Source organism: Cyprinus carpio, chromosome A16 (assembly GCF_018340385.1).
Source record: "Cyprinus carpio isolate SPL01 chromosome A16, ASM1834038v1, whole genome shotgun sequence".
Lineage (NCBI taxonomy): Eukaryota > Metazoa > Chordata > Actinopteri > Cypriniformes > Cyprinidae > Cyprinus > Cyprinus carpio.
The window spans coordinates 22,757,985-22,774,160 of record NC_056587.1 but is presented as its reverse complement, the minus strand read 5'-3'; the positions used below and the strand labels follow the sequence as shown (position 1 = coordinate 22,774,160).

The following is a 16,176-nucleotide window of genomic DNA, read 5'->3' as shown; positions in this document are numbered from 1 at the left end:
TTTCTAAATAGTTTTCAATCACTTTATTTCAGTTTGAATTATTTTAGTGAAACTAAATGAAAATGAGAGATGTTGCCTTGGCAATTAGCTGAAATGAAATAAGTAAAAAAAATTATTTGATTTAATTTTATAAAATAAATTTCATTTTATGTATTTTATTTTATTTTTAAGTTAAAATGTATTTTATTTCCGTAACAATGTTTTTTATGGTTTTAGTTAAAAGTATTCTTCTACAGATCTTCTGGATGAGTGTTACTCGCACGTGCGTGTGTGTGTGTGTGTGTGTGTGTGTGTGTGTGTGTGTGTGTGTGTGTTTTTGTGTGAGTTTGTTTTTGCGGTTTTTTGGGGGTGTGTGTGTGTTTGTTTGTGGGTGAAAACTCGCTTTGCATTTTCCACTCCAAAAAAGTCAACAAACATATTTCCAGCCGCACGTCAGCGGGAGTGAAGCTGACAGAGAGCCTGAGCTGTGTGTGTGATGCTCTTGGTACTGTACTCATGTGTGTTTATATCTGTGTGTGTGTGTGTGTGTTGGCAGGCTGGGTTATGTAGATCATGCTGAAGAGCTGGCTTCCAGATTTCTCCAGTGCTTCCCAAAGAACCGTCTCTCTGCCCAGGCTGCGCTCCATCACGAATACTTCAGCCATCTGCCCCCGAGACTCTGGGAGCTGCCTGACAGTCAGTGAACACACATCACACACTGACATATCCTACCATACACCATAATTACATATTACCACATGTGATGCTGTTTTTGCAGTATGCATGCATGGAATACTCCAGTGACCTGATGCATGTGCAGGACGCAAGCAGAGCACACTGCACAGAATACTGCATCCCATAATGCAACGCAGTGCACTTGACCTTCTATTTACAGTGTGATACAGTGTCCAGAAATATCAACCAATATTCTTGTGATGCATTGCTTAATTAAAAAGCCAAAAAATATTTTTACACAAAATTTGGTCAAAAACACAAAATACCCGTATTTACTTCTAGAACGATAATTGGCCTTGATTCTGAATGAAATATGCAGTGCAGCGAGGTCATGTGACTACTGTTGTTTTGCTTGCATCTGTCCTTTCATTTATTTACATAATATATTTTTTTCATTTGTTTCAATACATGTAAAAAATGATAATTTTATTTATTCATTCATTTTATGTTCTTAAATGATCTTGCATTAAGACATCCATCTTTATTTCTCATTTAAACTATTATATATTATTTAATTATTATTAATTATCAAAGTTTTATTTATTCATTTTATGTTCTTAAATTAATTTGCTTTAGGATCTCCATCTTTATTTCTCATTTAAACTATTTTTAAATTAAATTAAATATTATTAATGATCAAACTTTTATTTATTGATTCATTCATTCATGTTCTTGATTTTACTAAAAGACTTTTGTCTTTATTTCTTCCATTCATTATTATACCTGTTTAAAGCATTAAATAATCATGATATTTCATGGTAGTTTCGATTTTTTTTTGTAAGTTTGACTTTATTTTTTTGTATCAGACTTTATTCTTTTGTTTGTTTATTTATTGTTATTTAAATATTTTACTTTATAACTTTTCCTTTAATTTTCCTATTTATTGTTATTCTGTTTAAACATTAAATAATCAATTTCATATTATTTTAACTTAAAATATTTATTTATTTATTCACTCATTTATTCATTCCCTTATTTATTAATGTTCTTGAACAGTTGACTGTTTAAATACCCACTGTGTGTGAAATGTGGTATTTAATTGCATGTTGCACACTTTCACATTTTTTAAATAGCATCCAGTGTGCAGTGTTTACTGTGCAGTATGCAATTCTTAGTTGTTTTTTTGTGTGTTTTTATACGTTTTATATGAGCAGTGTGTGTGAAGTGTTATTATGCAGACAGGATGTTATTTTTGCATTCTGAACACAGTCTTCAGTCTCTCTGTCTGTGTTTGTCATGCCGTCTCACAGACGTGTGTCTGGAGCTGAATACCAAACGCCGCTCAATTTGAGCTCATTGTGGTGATGCTGATGCTCAGATGCTAATTCACATCTGGATTTGTGTACTGTTTGTTGCTCAATTTTAGTTCATTTTTTGTTTTTTGATGCTCACATTCTCGTTCTTTAGTGGTTTACGAAACGCTTTTATTATTTACCAAACCCAAATACTCTGGAATTGGTTACTGTCAGCAGTGTGTAGATGTTGATTTTTATTGGTATGTGTGTTTATTTCTCATAAAGTTTTGGATGAGCAGCATTTCCAGAAGAGTCAATGCTGGAGAAAGAGGTGAAGATAAAATATTTGAGGAGGTGTGTGGAGATTGTTGTTGGTCGGATGTTGTGTTTCAGATGATCTTGTGAGTGTTTAGTGGTGTTTTGTTTAATTTAGTTAATTGTGAAATTATTTATATTTTCATTTAAAAGGTTGTTTGATGTTGATATATAATCTTTTGTGCTTACGGTAATTGCATGTTTTGTTTTTTTTTTTGTTTTTTTTTGTCTTTTTACAGTCTAATCAAATAATGATTCAAGAATCGATGGTAACACTATAAACCTTCTGTTTTCATTTTTTAATGATGTTAATGAAGCGATAGTATAGAATCTTATTTCCACCATGGAATAAAAAAAATTATAATCATTTAAAAGGTAATTGCAAATCTCACAATTATGACTTTTTTTCCTTTTTTTATTTTGGGTTTATGTTTTTTATATTTTGTATTTTTTTTTTTTACTCATAATTCTGACTTTTTGTATTTTGTTTATCCCACAATTCTCATAATTCTGACTTTTCATAAAATGTATATCCACAATTTAGCTTTTTCCTATTTCTCTTTCTCCAAGTTTTCTGAGTTATGTTACAACAATTCTGACTGTTCTTTCCTCCAAATTCGTTCGTTTATTTCCACAATTTCCTGACTTTTATCTCCACAATTCTGAGTTTATTGTACACAATACTGACTTTTACTTCAAATTCGAAAAAAGTTCTGGTTTATTTACCAATTCTGACTGTTCCCCCTCTCCAAATCTGAGTTTATTTTACACTTCCTGAACTTTTATCTCCAATTCCTGAGTTTAGTTTCCACAATTCTGACTGTTTTCATCACCAAATTCCGAGTTTATTTTTACACAAATCCCCTGACTTTTATCTCCAAATTCTTAGTTTATTTTTACACAATTCTGACCTTTTTATCTCTGAAATCTGAGGTTTATTTACACAAGTCTAACTGTTCTCTCCAAATTCTGAGTTTATTTTTACACAATTCCTGACAGTTTTTCCTCTCGCAATTTCTGAGTTTATATTTCCTACACAATTCTGACTGTTTTTCCCCTCCAATTTCTGAGTTTATTTACAACACAATGCTGACTGTTATCTCCTAAAATTCTGATTCCCCCCCTACACAATTTCCTGACTGAGTTAATTCCTCGCACAATTCCTGACAGTTTTATCTTTCCACCAATTCGACTTTTAAAACTCAAATTCTGAGTTTATTTTTACCAATTCCTGACTGTTTTACCCCCCCCCCCCCCCCTCCAAATTCTGAGTTTATTTTACCACCATTTCACTGACTGTTTTCCCCTGGTCCGCTTTCCCCCCCCCCCCCCTTTCCCCCCCCCCCCCACCTTTCGCCCGACATCTCTCCTCCCCTTTCACCATCCTTCCTCCAATTCGGGAGTTTATATTTACACAGGCTAATACATCTGACAGTTTAAATCTCTCCAAATTCCTGAGTTTGAATGTTTTACACACTTCTGAGCTTTTTAAAATAATATTCGCTGGCGTTCTCCAAATTCCTGAGTTTAATTTTACACAATTCTGGACCTTTTTGCTCCTTCTTTCCTGTCCCCACCCCCCCTTCCCCCTCACAATCTGACAGTTCTCCCCTCTCAAATTCTGAGTTTATTATTTACACATATTTTACTGACAATTTCCCTCCCACCCTTTTTAAAAATCTACTCTCCAAATTCTGAGTTTAGTATTTTTCCAAACATTCTGAAAAAAAACGGACATGTTTTTCTCCTTTCCTCCAATTTTCTGCCCTTTCCCTCGTCTTCCACAATTCTGACAGTTTTTCATTCTCCGTACGCCAAATTCTGAGTTTATTTTACCACAATTTTTCCCTGACAGTTTATCTATCCCAAATTCTGAGTTTAGTTTACACAATCTGAGTTTGTTTTCCCCCTTCAATTCCTGACAGTTCCCTCCTCCAATTTCTGCCCAGTTTATTTTACCGACAAGTCTGAACAGTTTTATCTCCCAAATTCTTAGCCCTTTAATTCTCTGAGTTTATTTCCACAAGTCCTCTGACAGTTTTCCCCCCCAATTCCTTCTGATTCTTATTTATTGGTTTAACCACAAACATCCGGACAGTTTCCCCTCCCATCCCTCCAAATCTGAGTTTATTTTCGCAAACAAATAATCTGACAGTTTTAAATCTCCAAAATCTGGAGTTCTGAGTTAGTTACACAATTCTGACACTGGTTTCTTCCCCCCCCTCCAAATTCTGAGTTTTAATGTTTACCCAATTGGGTCGACAGTTAATCCTCCAATTTCTGAGTTTATTTTACACAACCAATTCCTGACTTTTAATCTCCCAAATTCTTAGTTTAGTTTACACCAATTCTGACCTTTTTCCTTGAAATTGGCAAATTTTGATAATCTTACAATTCTGATCTGACTTTTTTTTCAGTTGCTGAGAATAGAAAATTGCAATAACTTTGAGATAAAAAGTTGCAAAGTGGACCTTTTATAGTTTTTTTTCAATTTACATTATGGAAATAAGCTGTCCCTCCCTCCCCATAGTGTTGTGGTTTGAACACTTGGGACTCACTTCCCAGGACACATGGAAGCGTCTTTTTGTTCACCTGGTTTCCAGTTGTCAGAGGAGCTCAAGGGCCTTTTTGTCCTGTCTGTATGACCATGTATTCCATAATCCAGACGTCAGCCCCCCCCCCCCCCCCATCTAGGACGGCTGTCAGGAGGCCTTCCATTAGCAGGCGACACACAGCTCTGCGCACAGTTCCGGAACGACCCGAAAATCCTACACATCAGACAAACACGCGGTTGTGTTCAGACAAAGCGTCCGGGCGAGTCATTTTGAAGTGCGAGAATGAGGGTTTTTTAATTTCTCCCAGATTAGGAGCGGCAGCTGAATTAATCCTGTTATCAGCTCACAGCAGGCCGTGCGGGAGGGAGGAGGCGGGGCTCCGGTGTGGAGGCGGAGCTCTGACACACACACACACACACACAGAGCAACGCTGCTTTTGAAGCAGAAGAATGAAGGGAAAATTAAATTCATGGTTGTCTTTCAGTATACGCTTGCAGTTTCATTCCATGAAAGAGAAGCGGCTGCTGGCTGGGGAGGACGCACCGCAGTACCGTACATTAACAATTTCAGCTCCGGATTGAAACCAAACCTTGCAAATGCAGGCAGATTTATGACACTTATTAAATGAAATTAATGCAAGTGCTGAATGGTTTAATCTTATCGTGGGTTTCTGTCTCTATTGAGTGCGTTGATTATCAAGCAATCAGTTTTTGTTTTGTGTATCTTTTTTTTTTGTTTGTTAAGTCAAGCATCAGAAGCTCATTCATTTCCTCTTAATTCATATTAGTTCAGATATTTTCCTTCTACATACTCAACATCTCTCTATATATTTATTTTAGATTTTTTTTTAATATTTATATACAGCATGTGTATAGTCTTATATATATTTTTCAGTTATATTTTTTTGGTCATCATTGTCATCATAATATAATATTTCTCCTCTTTTCTCTGACACGGTGATCTTTTCTCATACTTTGGTACGTGTTACATGGAGACTGACAGAGTGAATGTGTTCTTGTTTCTCAGTGTCTTCAATCTTCACCGTTCTCAGCATTAAGTTGCAGCCGGAGTCTGGCGACAGCATCCAGGTGTGCAGTAAGAGCAAAGCCACGTCTAACAGCAAACACTGACCGCCGGGAGCCAAACAGGTAATGACGCCGTCCTGACTTTACTGATAGCGCTGCGCTTTAGTGCATACTGCACACTGTTTAGTGCATACTGTTGATTTGAAATAAAATTTTATAAATATTTTTATATATTTTGTTAGAGATTTAGTTCATATTTTTTAAATAACTTTTGGTTGTGTGATATTAAATTTTTGTTTAAGGATCAATGTTTTTTTTTTTTTTTTTTTTTTTTTTTTCTTATTTTGAATACATGTTCATGAAGGAAGAAGGTTTTTCATGGCTGCATTTTTTTGATCAAAAATACAGTAACAACATTAAAAATTGTGAAATATTATTGCAATGTGAAACAGCTGTTTTATACGTGTGAATATCTGTTAAACTATTATTATTTCTGTGATGCAGCACAGTTTTTCAGCTAAATTACAGCATCATTATCCAGTCATCAGTGTCACATTATCTTCAGAAATCATGAAAATATACTCAAGAAACATTTCTGATTATTATCAATGTTTAAAACAGTTGTGGAATTTATTTTGATCAAATAAATACATAAAGTATTTTCTTTAAAATCAGCATATTAGAATGATTTCTGAAGATCATGTGACACTGAAGACTGCAGTAATGATGCTGAAAATACAGCAGCGCATCACAGAAATAAATTACACTTTTACAGATATTGACACAGAAAACAGCTATTTTAGATTCTAATAATATTTCACAATTTTTACTATATTTTTCACAAAATCACTTTCAAGTGATCAAGTGTTGACTTTCAGTGTATTTGTGTGCATTTCCATTGCTATTATCAAATATTGCAACTCAGACCATATCACAGAATCAGTGGACTCAATATTGACAGTCAGCTGCTGCGTTCTTTAGAATATCAGGTATTGGTTGCTGAAAAGCCATTGCACTGTACTCGCTGTTCCAGACATGCAGCATGAGCAGGTTCACTCCTGCAGGTCAGCAGAGGAGGGTTTCATTGTCCAGAAAGAGGTTATATTTGCATGTAATTTGCGGTGTGGACGAGCACATCTCACGCAGCTTGCTGTAGGTTTGCACAGTTGTGTTTTTTTTTTCAAAATTCTGAGTTTATTTTTTTATTTTATGAATGTTTTATTTTTATTTTGAGTTTTTTTAGTTTATTTTACACAATTCTGACTGTTTTCTCCAAATTCTGAGTTTATTTTACACAATTCTGACTTTTTTCTCCAAATTCTGAGTTTATTTTAACACAAATTCTGACAGGGTTTTCTCCAAATTCTGAGTTTATTTTACACAATTCTGACTGTTTTCTCCAAATTCTGAGTTTATTTTACACAAATCTGACTTTTATCTCCAAATTCTGAGTTTATTTTACACAATTCTGACTTTTATCTCCAAATTCTTAGTTTATTTTACACAATTCTGACCTTTTTCTTGAAATTGCAATTTTATATCTTACAATTCTGACTTTTTTCAGTTCTGAGAATATAAAATTGCAATAAATTGAGATAAAAAGTTGCAGTGACCTTTATATTTTTTTCAATTTCATTATGGAAATAAGCTTCCCCATGTTTGTGTTGAACACTTCCAGGAACATGGAGCGTCTTTCAGACTGGTTTCAGTTGTCAGAGGAGCTCAAGGCCTTTTGTCCTGTCTGATATGACATGTATCCATAATCCAGACGTCAGACCCCCATCGAGGACGCTGTCAGGCCTCCATTAGCAGGCGACACACACTAGCGCAGACACGTTCAGTCCTACACATCAGAAAACAGGCGTTCGTGTCAGACAAGCGTCGGGCGAGTCATTTGAATGCGAGAATGAGGTTTTTAATTTCCCAGATTAGGAGCGGCAGCTGAATTAATCCTGTTATCAGCTCACAGCAGGCCGTGCTGGGAGGGAGGAGGCGGGGCTGGCGCCGCTTTTGCTGGAGGCGGAGCGGGAGCTCTGACACACACACACACACACACAAGAGCAACACTGCTTTTGGAAAGCTAGAAGAAATGAAGGGGAATTCCTTTGAATTAATTCTGTTGTTTCATATACGCTTGCAGTTCAGTCATGAGAGGCGGAAGTGGTTGTTGGTGGGGAGGTCGGTAATTAATTTTTATTTTAGGTTAGCTTTGATTGAAACCGCAAATGCAGCAGGATTTATGTTATTTAAATGGAAATATGGAATGCAAGAGTGCTGATGTGTTTATTTATCATGGTTTTCTGTCTCTATTAGTGCTGTTTGTTAAGTCAAGCATCAGTTTTACTGTTGGGCTACTGAGAAACCAATCAGCAAGCATGTAGAAAAGCTCATTCCTCGTGATAATAAAGTCATATTTGTTGATAGTTCTCCTTCTACATATCAACATCTCTCTATTATTTTTGTTAGATTTGTTTTTAATATGTTGATCTACAGCATGTGTATAGTCTTATACTATATATATATAGATATATATATAGAAATATATATAATATATATATAATATATATATATATATATATAGTGTATTAATTAATTAATATATTCTCCTTCAGGATACTCTACATCTCTCTATTATCTTTATATTATTTTATATATTATTTTTATTTATGTTATACACACACACACACACACACACACACATTGTTTCCTTATTTTCAGTTATATTTTTTTGGTCATCATTATCATCATAATATAATATTTCTCCTCTTTTCTCTGACACGGTGATCTTTTCTCATACTTTGGTACGTGTTACATGGAGACTGACAGAGTGAATGTGTTCTTGTTTCTCAGTGTCTTCAATCTTCACCGTTCTTATCATTAATTTGGTTGCGGAGTGAGTGCGGCGGCAGCCTGGTGTGCAGTAAGTAGGAGTGCAGTGACTTCTAACAGACATCTATGGCGCGGAGGCAGACAGACGGGTGCGAAAACAGGTACGACACATCTGCGCGCTGGTAGTGCATACTGCACACTGTTTAGTGCATACTGTTGATTAAAAACAAAATGCAATCAACATTTCTACATAGTTTGCTACATAGTCTTCACGTGACCTTTTGGGGTCATGTTATTCACTTTATTTTGCTTTTTAATCAAGTTAATAACGATTCTTGAATCATGATGTTAACTTTTGGTAGTTCAGAATCAAAAAAAATTTTTTATTTAAGAATACATGTTTCATGTTTTTTTTTTTTTGAAAGTTTTTAATAAATTTTTTTTTCATGCATGCATTTATTTTATTAAAAATACAGTACATACACTAAAAACTGTGAAATATTATTGCAATGTAAAATAACTGTTTCTGTGTGAATATGTGTTAAAGTGTAATTATTTCTCTGTGATGCAGCCAGCTGCTATTTTCAGCATCATTACTCCAGTCTTCAGTGTCACATGATCTTCAGAAATCATTCTGATTATGACTCGATTATGCTGCTCAGAGAAACATTTCTGATTATGTATCAATGTTGAAAAACAGTTGGGCAGAATTATTTTGATCAAATAAATACATAAATAAAGTATTTTCTTTTAAAAATCATCATATTATAGAATGATTTGAAAGATCATGTGACACTGAAGACTGGAGTAATGATGCTGAAAATACAGCAAGCGCAAACACAGAAATAAATTACAGTTTACAGAGATTCACACAGGAAAACAGCTATTTTTTAGAGTCTAATAAGATTTCACAATTTTTACTATATTTTTCACAAAATCACTTTCAAGTGATCAAGTGTTGACTTTCAGTGTATTTGTGTGCATTTCCATTGCTATTATCAAATATTGCACTAGACCATATCACATATTCATTGACTTAATATTGACAGTCAGCTGCTGTGTTCTTTAGATATATCAGTATTGGTTGCTGATAAAGCAATGCACTCGTCTGCTGTTCCAGACATGCAGCATGAGCAGGTTCACTCCTGCAGGTCAGCAGAGGAGGGTTTCATTGTCCAGAAAGAGGTTATATTTGCATGTAATTTGCGGTGTGGACGAGCACATCTCACGCAGCTGGATAAAGCTCATAATGGAGGGAAAGAGGCTTCTGCAGGGATTAGCAGACAAATTACAGGCAGGTGCGGTGTGAGATTTACGAGTGATCCGCAGGGAGCCGCAGACCTCTGAACCCCAATCACACAGAGTAACGACACAAGCAGACTCATCAGAGACATTTCAGAGATCAGCTGACCGAACGAGACGCCTGCGCTTTACATGCTGAGCTCGCACTGGTTCAGCTGAGGGTGCATAAGTTTGGAAGATTTCAGATATTTTAAAGAAGTCTCTTCTTTACATGCTGAGCGCTGCATTTATTTAATCAAAAATACAGTTAAAATAGTGAAATATTATTATAATGGAAAAACAGCTGTTTTCTGAGTGAGTATCTGTTAAAGTGTAATGTATTTCTGTGATGTGCAGCTGTATTTTCAGCATCATTACTCCAGTCTTCAGTGTCACATGATCTTCAGAAATCATTCTAATATGATGATTTGCTGCTCAGTTATTATCAGTTATTATTGATGATCAAATTCAGGAATGGTTCTTATTATTATCAGTGACGAAAAAACATACTGCTTTAAAATGAAAAAATTTTAATTAAAATGAAAATGTTTTAAGAAGATAATTGTTTGTACTAAAGATTATTGTTAGTAATATATTTTCAGACTAATTTTGTTTTTTATTGTTTACATTTTTTACCATTTAAAACTTTTAGGTTTAATTTTCCTTATGCAAAATATAATGTCATTAATTTTTGGGGAAAGTGTTGCTTATTATTGTGTTAAATTTTTTTTACATTTTAAAGATTTGTTTGTTTGTTTGTTTATTTATTTATTTATTTAAACATTTCAGATTAAATATATTTGATGAAAAGATGCTGCTCCATGTTTTTGTGGAAACTGAGATACATTTTATTTTTTAGGATTCACAGATGAATAGAAAGTTCAGAAGAACAGCATTTATTTGAAATAGAAATCTTTTGTGTCATTAGAAATGTCTTTACTGTCATTTTTGATCAATTTAATGCATCCTTGATTAATATTTTTTTTTTCTGAAGGGTAGTGTATCACAGTTTCCACAAAAATACTGTGCAGCACAACTGTTTTCAACATTGATAATAATCAGAAATGTTTCTTGAGCAGTAAATCATCATATTATTATGATTTCTGAAGATCATGTGACACTGAAGACTGGAGTAATGATGCTGAAAATACCAGTGCGCATCACACCCGAAAATAAATTACACTTTAACAGATATTCACATAGAAAACAGCTGTTTTAAATTATAATAATATTTCACTATTTTACCATATTTTTGTTCAAATAAATGCAGCCTTGGCGAGCAGAAGAGACTTCTTTCAGAAACATTAAAAAAATCTTGATTATTCCAAACTTAAAACATTCCACAAGGTACATGCTGAATATTAATAATATATTCTCTCAGATTGTAATGCATTTTTATTTGCTCAGTAAGTTTCCTGTCATTAGACTAGTTTAATAATCCTTCCGAGCCCCAATAAAATCATATCTTCTACCTAAAACAAGTTCTCTCAGCAGTGATCGGCTCTTCAACACGTTCATGAAGTGCAGGAATGAAAGTGAAGTGTTTTTTCTGGTCAGCATGCAGATGCTGTGGCGATGTGTGTGTGTGTGTGTGTGTGTGTGTGTGTGTGTGTGTGTGTGTGTGTGTGTGTGTGCTGCTCAGAAGGGAAGTCACCCGCAGCGAGAGCATGTCCTTTCCTCCACTGCATTCATATTGAAATCCCAGGCTTTGTGCTCGGCCGTCTCCACCTGACAGACTCCTGGAGCTCCGAGACGCTCGTCTAATCCACACACGTCTGATTGAGCAGCGATGCACGCAGACACACAGACTGAACGCTTTCATACTCATGTCTCACTCATTAGATGCAAGACACTCGAAAAAGTATTTTGACACTTAAAAATGTCTGAATTCCATTGTGTTGCATGCAGAGCATCAAAGCAAGAAGGATTCATTTGATTGGTTTTCCTTTGTAAGAAATTTTGAAAAAAGAAAGAAAGAAGTTTTTTAAGGAGTAAAATTATTTATATATGGATATAATGATTAGATATAGTTTAAAATGAATGTGAATACTTTGAGCTTGTATTAGGACCAATTAATATTTTTAGGCTTTTTTTTTTTTTTTTTTTTGCACAATATAATTAAAAGTCACGTCTTTAAAATGTCTGAATGACATTATATTACATACAAAATATAAAAGTGGGGTTAATTTTTATAGTATTTTTTAAATGTTGAATCTTAAGTGAAAAATTTTGTATGAAAATGCTGGTTGCAAATAAAGTGATGGGCAAAAAATATATTTTAAGCCTATTTTTAGGACAATGCAAAAGAAAAAAACAAAAAAGATGGGCAAAAAATATATTTTAAGCCTATTTTTAGGACAATTATATAAAAGTGTTTATTTTATTTAAAGTAATAAAGCAATTTTATAATTGTATTTATTTTATTTGGGGAAAAAGTTTTTTGGTTGTGTTTTTTTTTATTTATTTTTTAATTTGAATTAAAAATAAATTTAAAATGAAAGAAAAAAAATTATTAGCGCCTATTTTAGGTTAAAAAAAGGCTTTCTTTTCTTTAATAATATTAAAAATAATTACGATTTCTTTGATGGGGAAAAAAGTTTTATAAAAAAATAAAAAGTATGAAGTAAGAAAAAAAGCAATCTGTTAAGGTTTAAAGGTCTTGTTAGGAGCAAAATCAAGTTTAAAAACAATAAAAAAAAATATTTAGAGCCTGTTTTTAAAACCATTTAAAACTATTAGAGCCTATTTTAAGACCATTTTAAATTTAGGCTTTATTTTCTTTTTTCAAGGTGTAATTTGTTTTTCTTATTTTGGGGTATTAGGTTTTTATATATAAAAAATCAAAGCAATTGTGATTTATTTATTTATTTATTTATTTTTAATTTCAAGTAAAACATTTAATGAGAAGAAGCTTGCTAGGAGTAAAATAATACACATACACTAAAATTAAATTAAAAAAATATTTAGAACCTATTTTAAGGACCATGTAAAATGTTTAGGCTTCATTTTCCTTTTGCAAAATATAATATCTGATTTATTTAGTGAGATTTCATGATGCAGTATGATCTGGATGTGTTTTCGACAGGCTTCATCTGTTTTTATGTATGACCTGAGGTTTTTTGGGCCGCTGTGTGTTTGTGTGAGGTTGTGTATTATTCATCAGAAGTGCTGTTGTTTCTCAGGAAACCCCCAGCAGGCCTTTGTGCCGCTCTGAGAGCTGAACGACACACCTCTCTCACACATACAACACAATACCGTCAGAGAGCAGGGTCACCGGATGAAATCAGGGTCAGAAGATTTAGAAAAAGACTGGACCATCTATAGGTCTCTCTTTCTTTGTGGACAGAAAAGCCGTAGTTGATGTTAAGAATGTGTAATTTAGTGAACGCTGTGCTGTCTGGAGAGGGAGATGTATTCATAAAGTTGAAGTTTCTGAGAGTTTGGCAGTCGTGCTGCTGATGCAAGAAGCCACCGATCAGCTGCAATGGCTTTGCATGTCATTAGCATAAATTAAGAGCCCAAAGGTGATTGATATGGACTGTGTTGTGTGCAGAGTCTGTTTTGGACTGTCTTTGTTACTGTATCTTCTCCATTCTTCAGTGTTATGACTGTGTTTAAAGTCTTTATGCTGCAGTAGATATATTTGTGTGTCTGTGAGTGGACGGCTGCTTTACAGTATTTACATATAAGAGTGCATTTGTTTTGTAAAGTATTATACAAAATGTGTAAATTTGCAAATATAAAAATTGTATATATTTTCTGTGTATAAATATAATATATATTTTGTTGTATATTTTATATATTTGATTTTAATATATTAATTTTAAATTATAATATAGTATATATATATATATATATTATATATATATATATATATATATATATATATAAAATATATTAACATCAAGCAGACGTTTTTATTATTTAAATTTTAATCAATAATTTATTTAAACATATAATGTATATTCTATATTATATATAGAATTTAAAATAATATTAATATTATGAACATTGAGTAGAGTTGATGTGTGGAATGATTTGATCACTGTGAGTGTTTCAGTGTCTGATTCTGTGTGTGTGTGAGTGTGTGTGTGAGTGTGTGTGTGAGGTGTGTGTGTGTGTGTGTGCATCCGCCTGTCTGGCCAGGTGGCTCTGCAGGCTCCAGGATTGTGTGTGAGTGTGTTTGTGTGTGTGTGTGTGTGTGTGTGTGTGTGTGTGTGTGTGTGGTTCACATTGTCTCTTCGGGTCCAGGTTGGCAGTGGTTTGTCTGGGTCAGTTGGCACGAGTCACAGGCCTGCAGCTCCACTGACTCTTTGAAGATAAACACCACAGACAGACGAGCGGTGTGTACAGCAGCCAGCTGTTTATCACACACACACACACACACACACACACACACACACACACACACACACACACATCAGAAGGTCAAAGACTGACGGATGGCAGCAGGTTCATTCTAATTGGCTTTCAGAGAGTCAGTTTATATCCGTCCATCTGGAAACACAGTCTGATTCTGAGTCCTGTAGAGGAGCAATAATCACTGGATCTGACAGCGTCTGAGAGATTCTTCCGTCAGATATCCGAGAGTGGCTGCTAAGAGCCTGAAAGTGTGAGCCGCTCATTATTTCACTCTGGTATCTTACAGACGCAGCTTTGATTCATTCTTTCATTGGTTGGCAGTAGTGTAGGGCGGAGCTAGATCTGATCCATTTGGGTTTGATTGGATGATGTAAATGATCTGGTATATTATTGATTAGCTTTAATGGTCCTTCTTGGTGATTCACAATGGGTTTGTGCTTTATTTTTGCTGGTAACATAAAATAAGGTCATAACTGCACAAAAATGCAGATTTTATTTATTTATGTCAAAAGACAATTTTTTTTGCCAAAATAAATATATTAAATAAATACAAAATCAATTATAAAATATTAAAAATATATATATTTATTAAATAGTTAAATACTAAAGAATAGAGAAATATTATAAATAAATATGAAATAAATATATAGGATATATACAATGATTTCATAAGTAAATATTAAATCATATATTAAATAAAAATAGAATTAAATTAATACATTAATTTCAATAATATATTTAAAACAATAAAAATAATGTATATTTATTATAATATTGTAATATATATTTATTTAATATATTAATACTTTATTTTATATTTTTTTATATTTATATGATATTTTGTTGCTATGCTACACAGTTCTAGACTTTATCGTTCCTTTTTTCTCTGCTCCTCGTCCCTCGCTGTACTTTTCTCCAGTTATTGTCCAGTGGTGTGTGATTGGCAGGTGAGGAGATTTGATCTGATGAGCAAGAGAGGTGTGTGTGTGTGTGTGTGTGTGTGTGTGTGTGTGTGTGTGTGTGTGTTCCCTCACACACACACACACACACACACAAAGGAGCTGCAATGCTTGATTTCATGTGTAATTTGTTTGAGGCACTAATGATATGCGTGGAGGAGGATGGAGGCGGAGCTCTGAATGGCTCATTAGCATAATCTCCTTTCACTCCTGGGCCTCCAGTGTCAGTGTGTTTCTCTGTTTCTTACCCTCCGTCTCAGTCTCAGTTAACTCCAGGTTTGTGTGCAGAAGCACAGCTTGCTAACACCAGCCAAAAATCTCTTGATTTATCAGTTCTGATGCTGCTTTACACTGTTTACCTGTGGTAAAATCACTGTAACGTACAGCCTCAGGTGACTTCTTCATTTATACTGAGACAAACATCAGACAGGGTTATTATCGTTAACTAAAAAAAAAAAATCATTTCTTGAAATAAAATAAACATTAACTAAAATAAAATATATAAAAGAATCATTTTATCTCAGGTTCTAAATGTCTCAATTTCATTCATTTTAAGTTCGTGTTCTAAAATAACTAAAACTGAATAAACTGAAACGTAAAAGAAACTATATAGACATTTAGAAAAACAAGTAAAAATGTCAAAAACACAATAAAAGTTACCCAAATTGTATTTACAAATAAAAGAAAAACAGAAAATATAAAAAATAAAATATAATTAAAAATATTAAGAAAAACTATAATAGTATATCAATAGTATGTTTATGTAAAAGCAACATTTATCAAAACAAACTTTTAATGTTGAATTGACAAATTCTTGTTTGAAAGTTTAAAAAAAAAACTAAAAAGTTTAAAGGCCTTACAGATCGAGGGTAACAATGGATAGATTATGTGAATAAAATTA

At 33.6% G+C, this 16,176-nt stretch overlaps 1 protein-coding gene across 1 annotated transcript in view; it reads left to right on the top strand.

The window, feature by feature from the left end:
* The window catches only part of LOC109074372 (cyclin-dependent kinase 14-like), a 190,540-nt gene that overhangs the window by 152,968 nt on the left and 21,396 nt on the right, over positions 1–16,176 (top strand). Inside the window, 2 exon segments of the mRNA XM_042773286.1 lie at positions 536–675; positions 5,846–5,967. Of these exon segments, the coding sequence (XP_042629220.1) occupies positions 536–675; positions 5,846–5,949 (244 nt within the window). The 3' untranslated portion in view covers positions 5,950–5,967.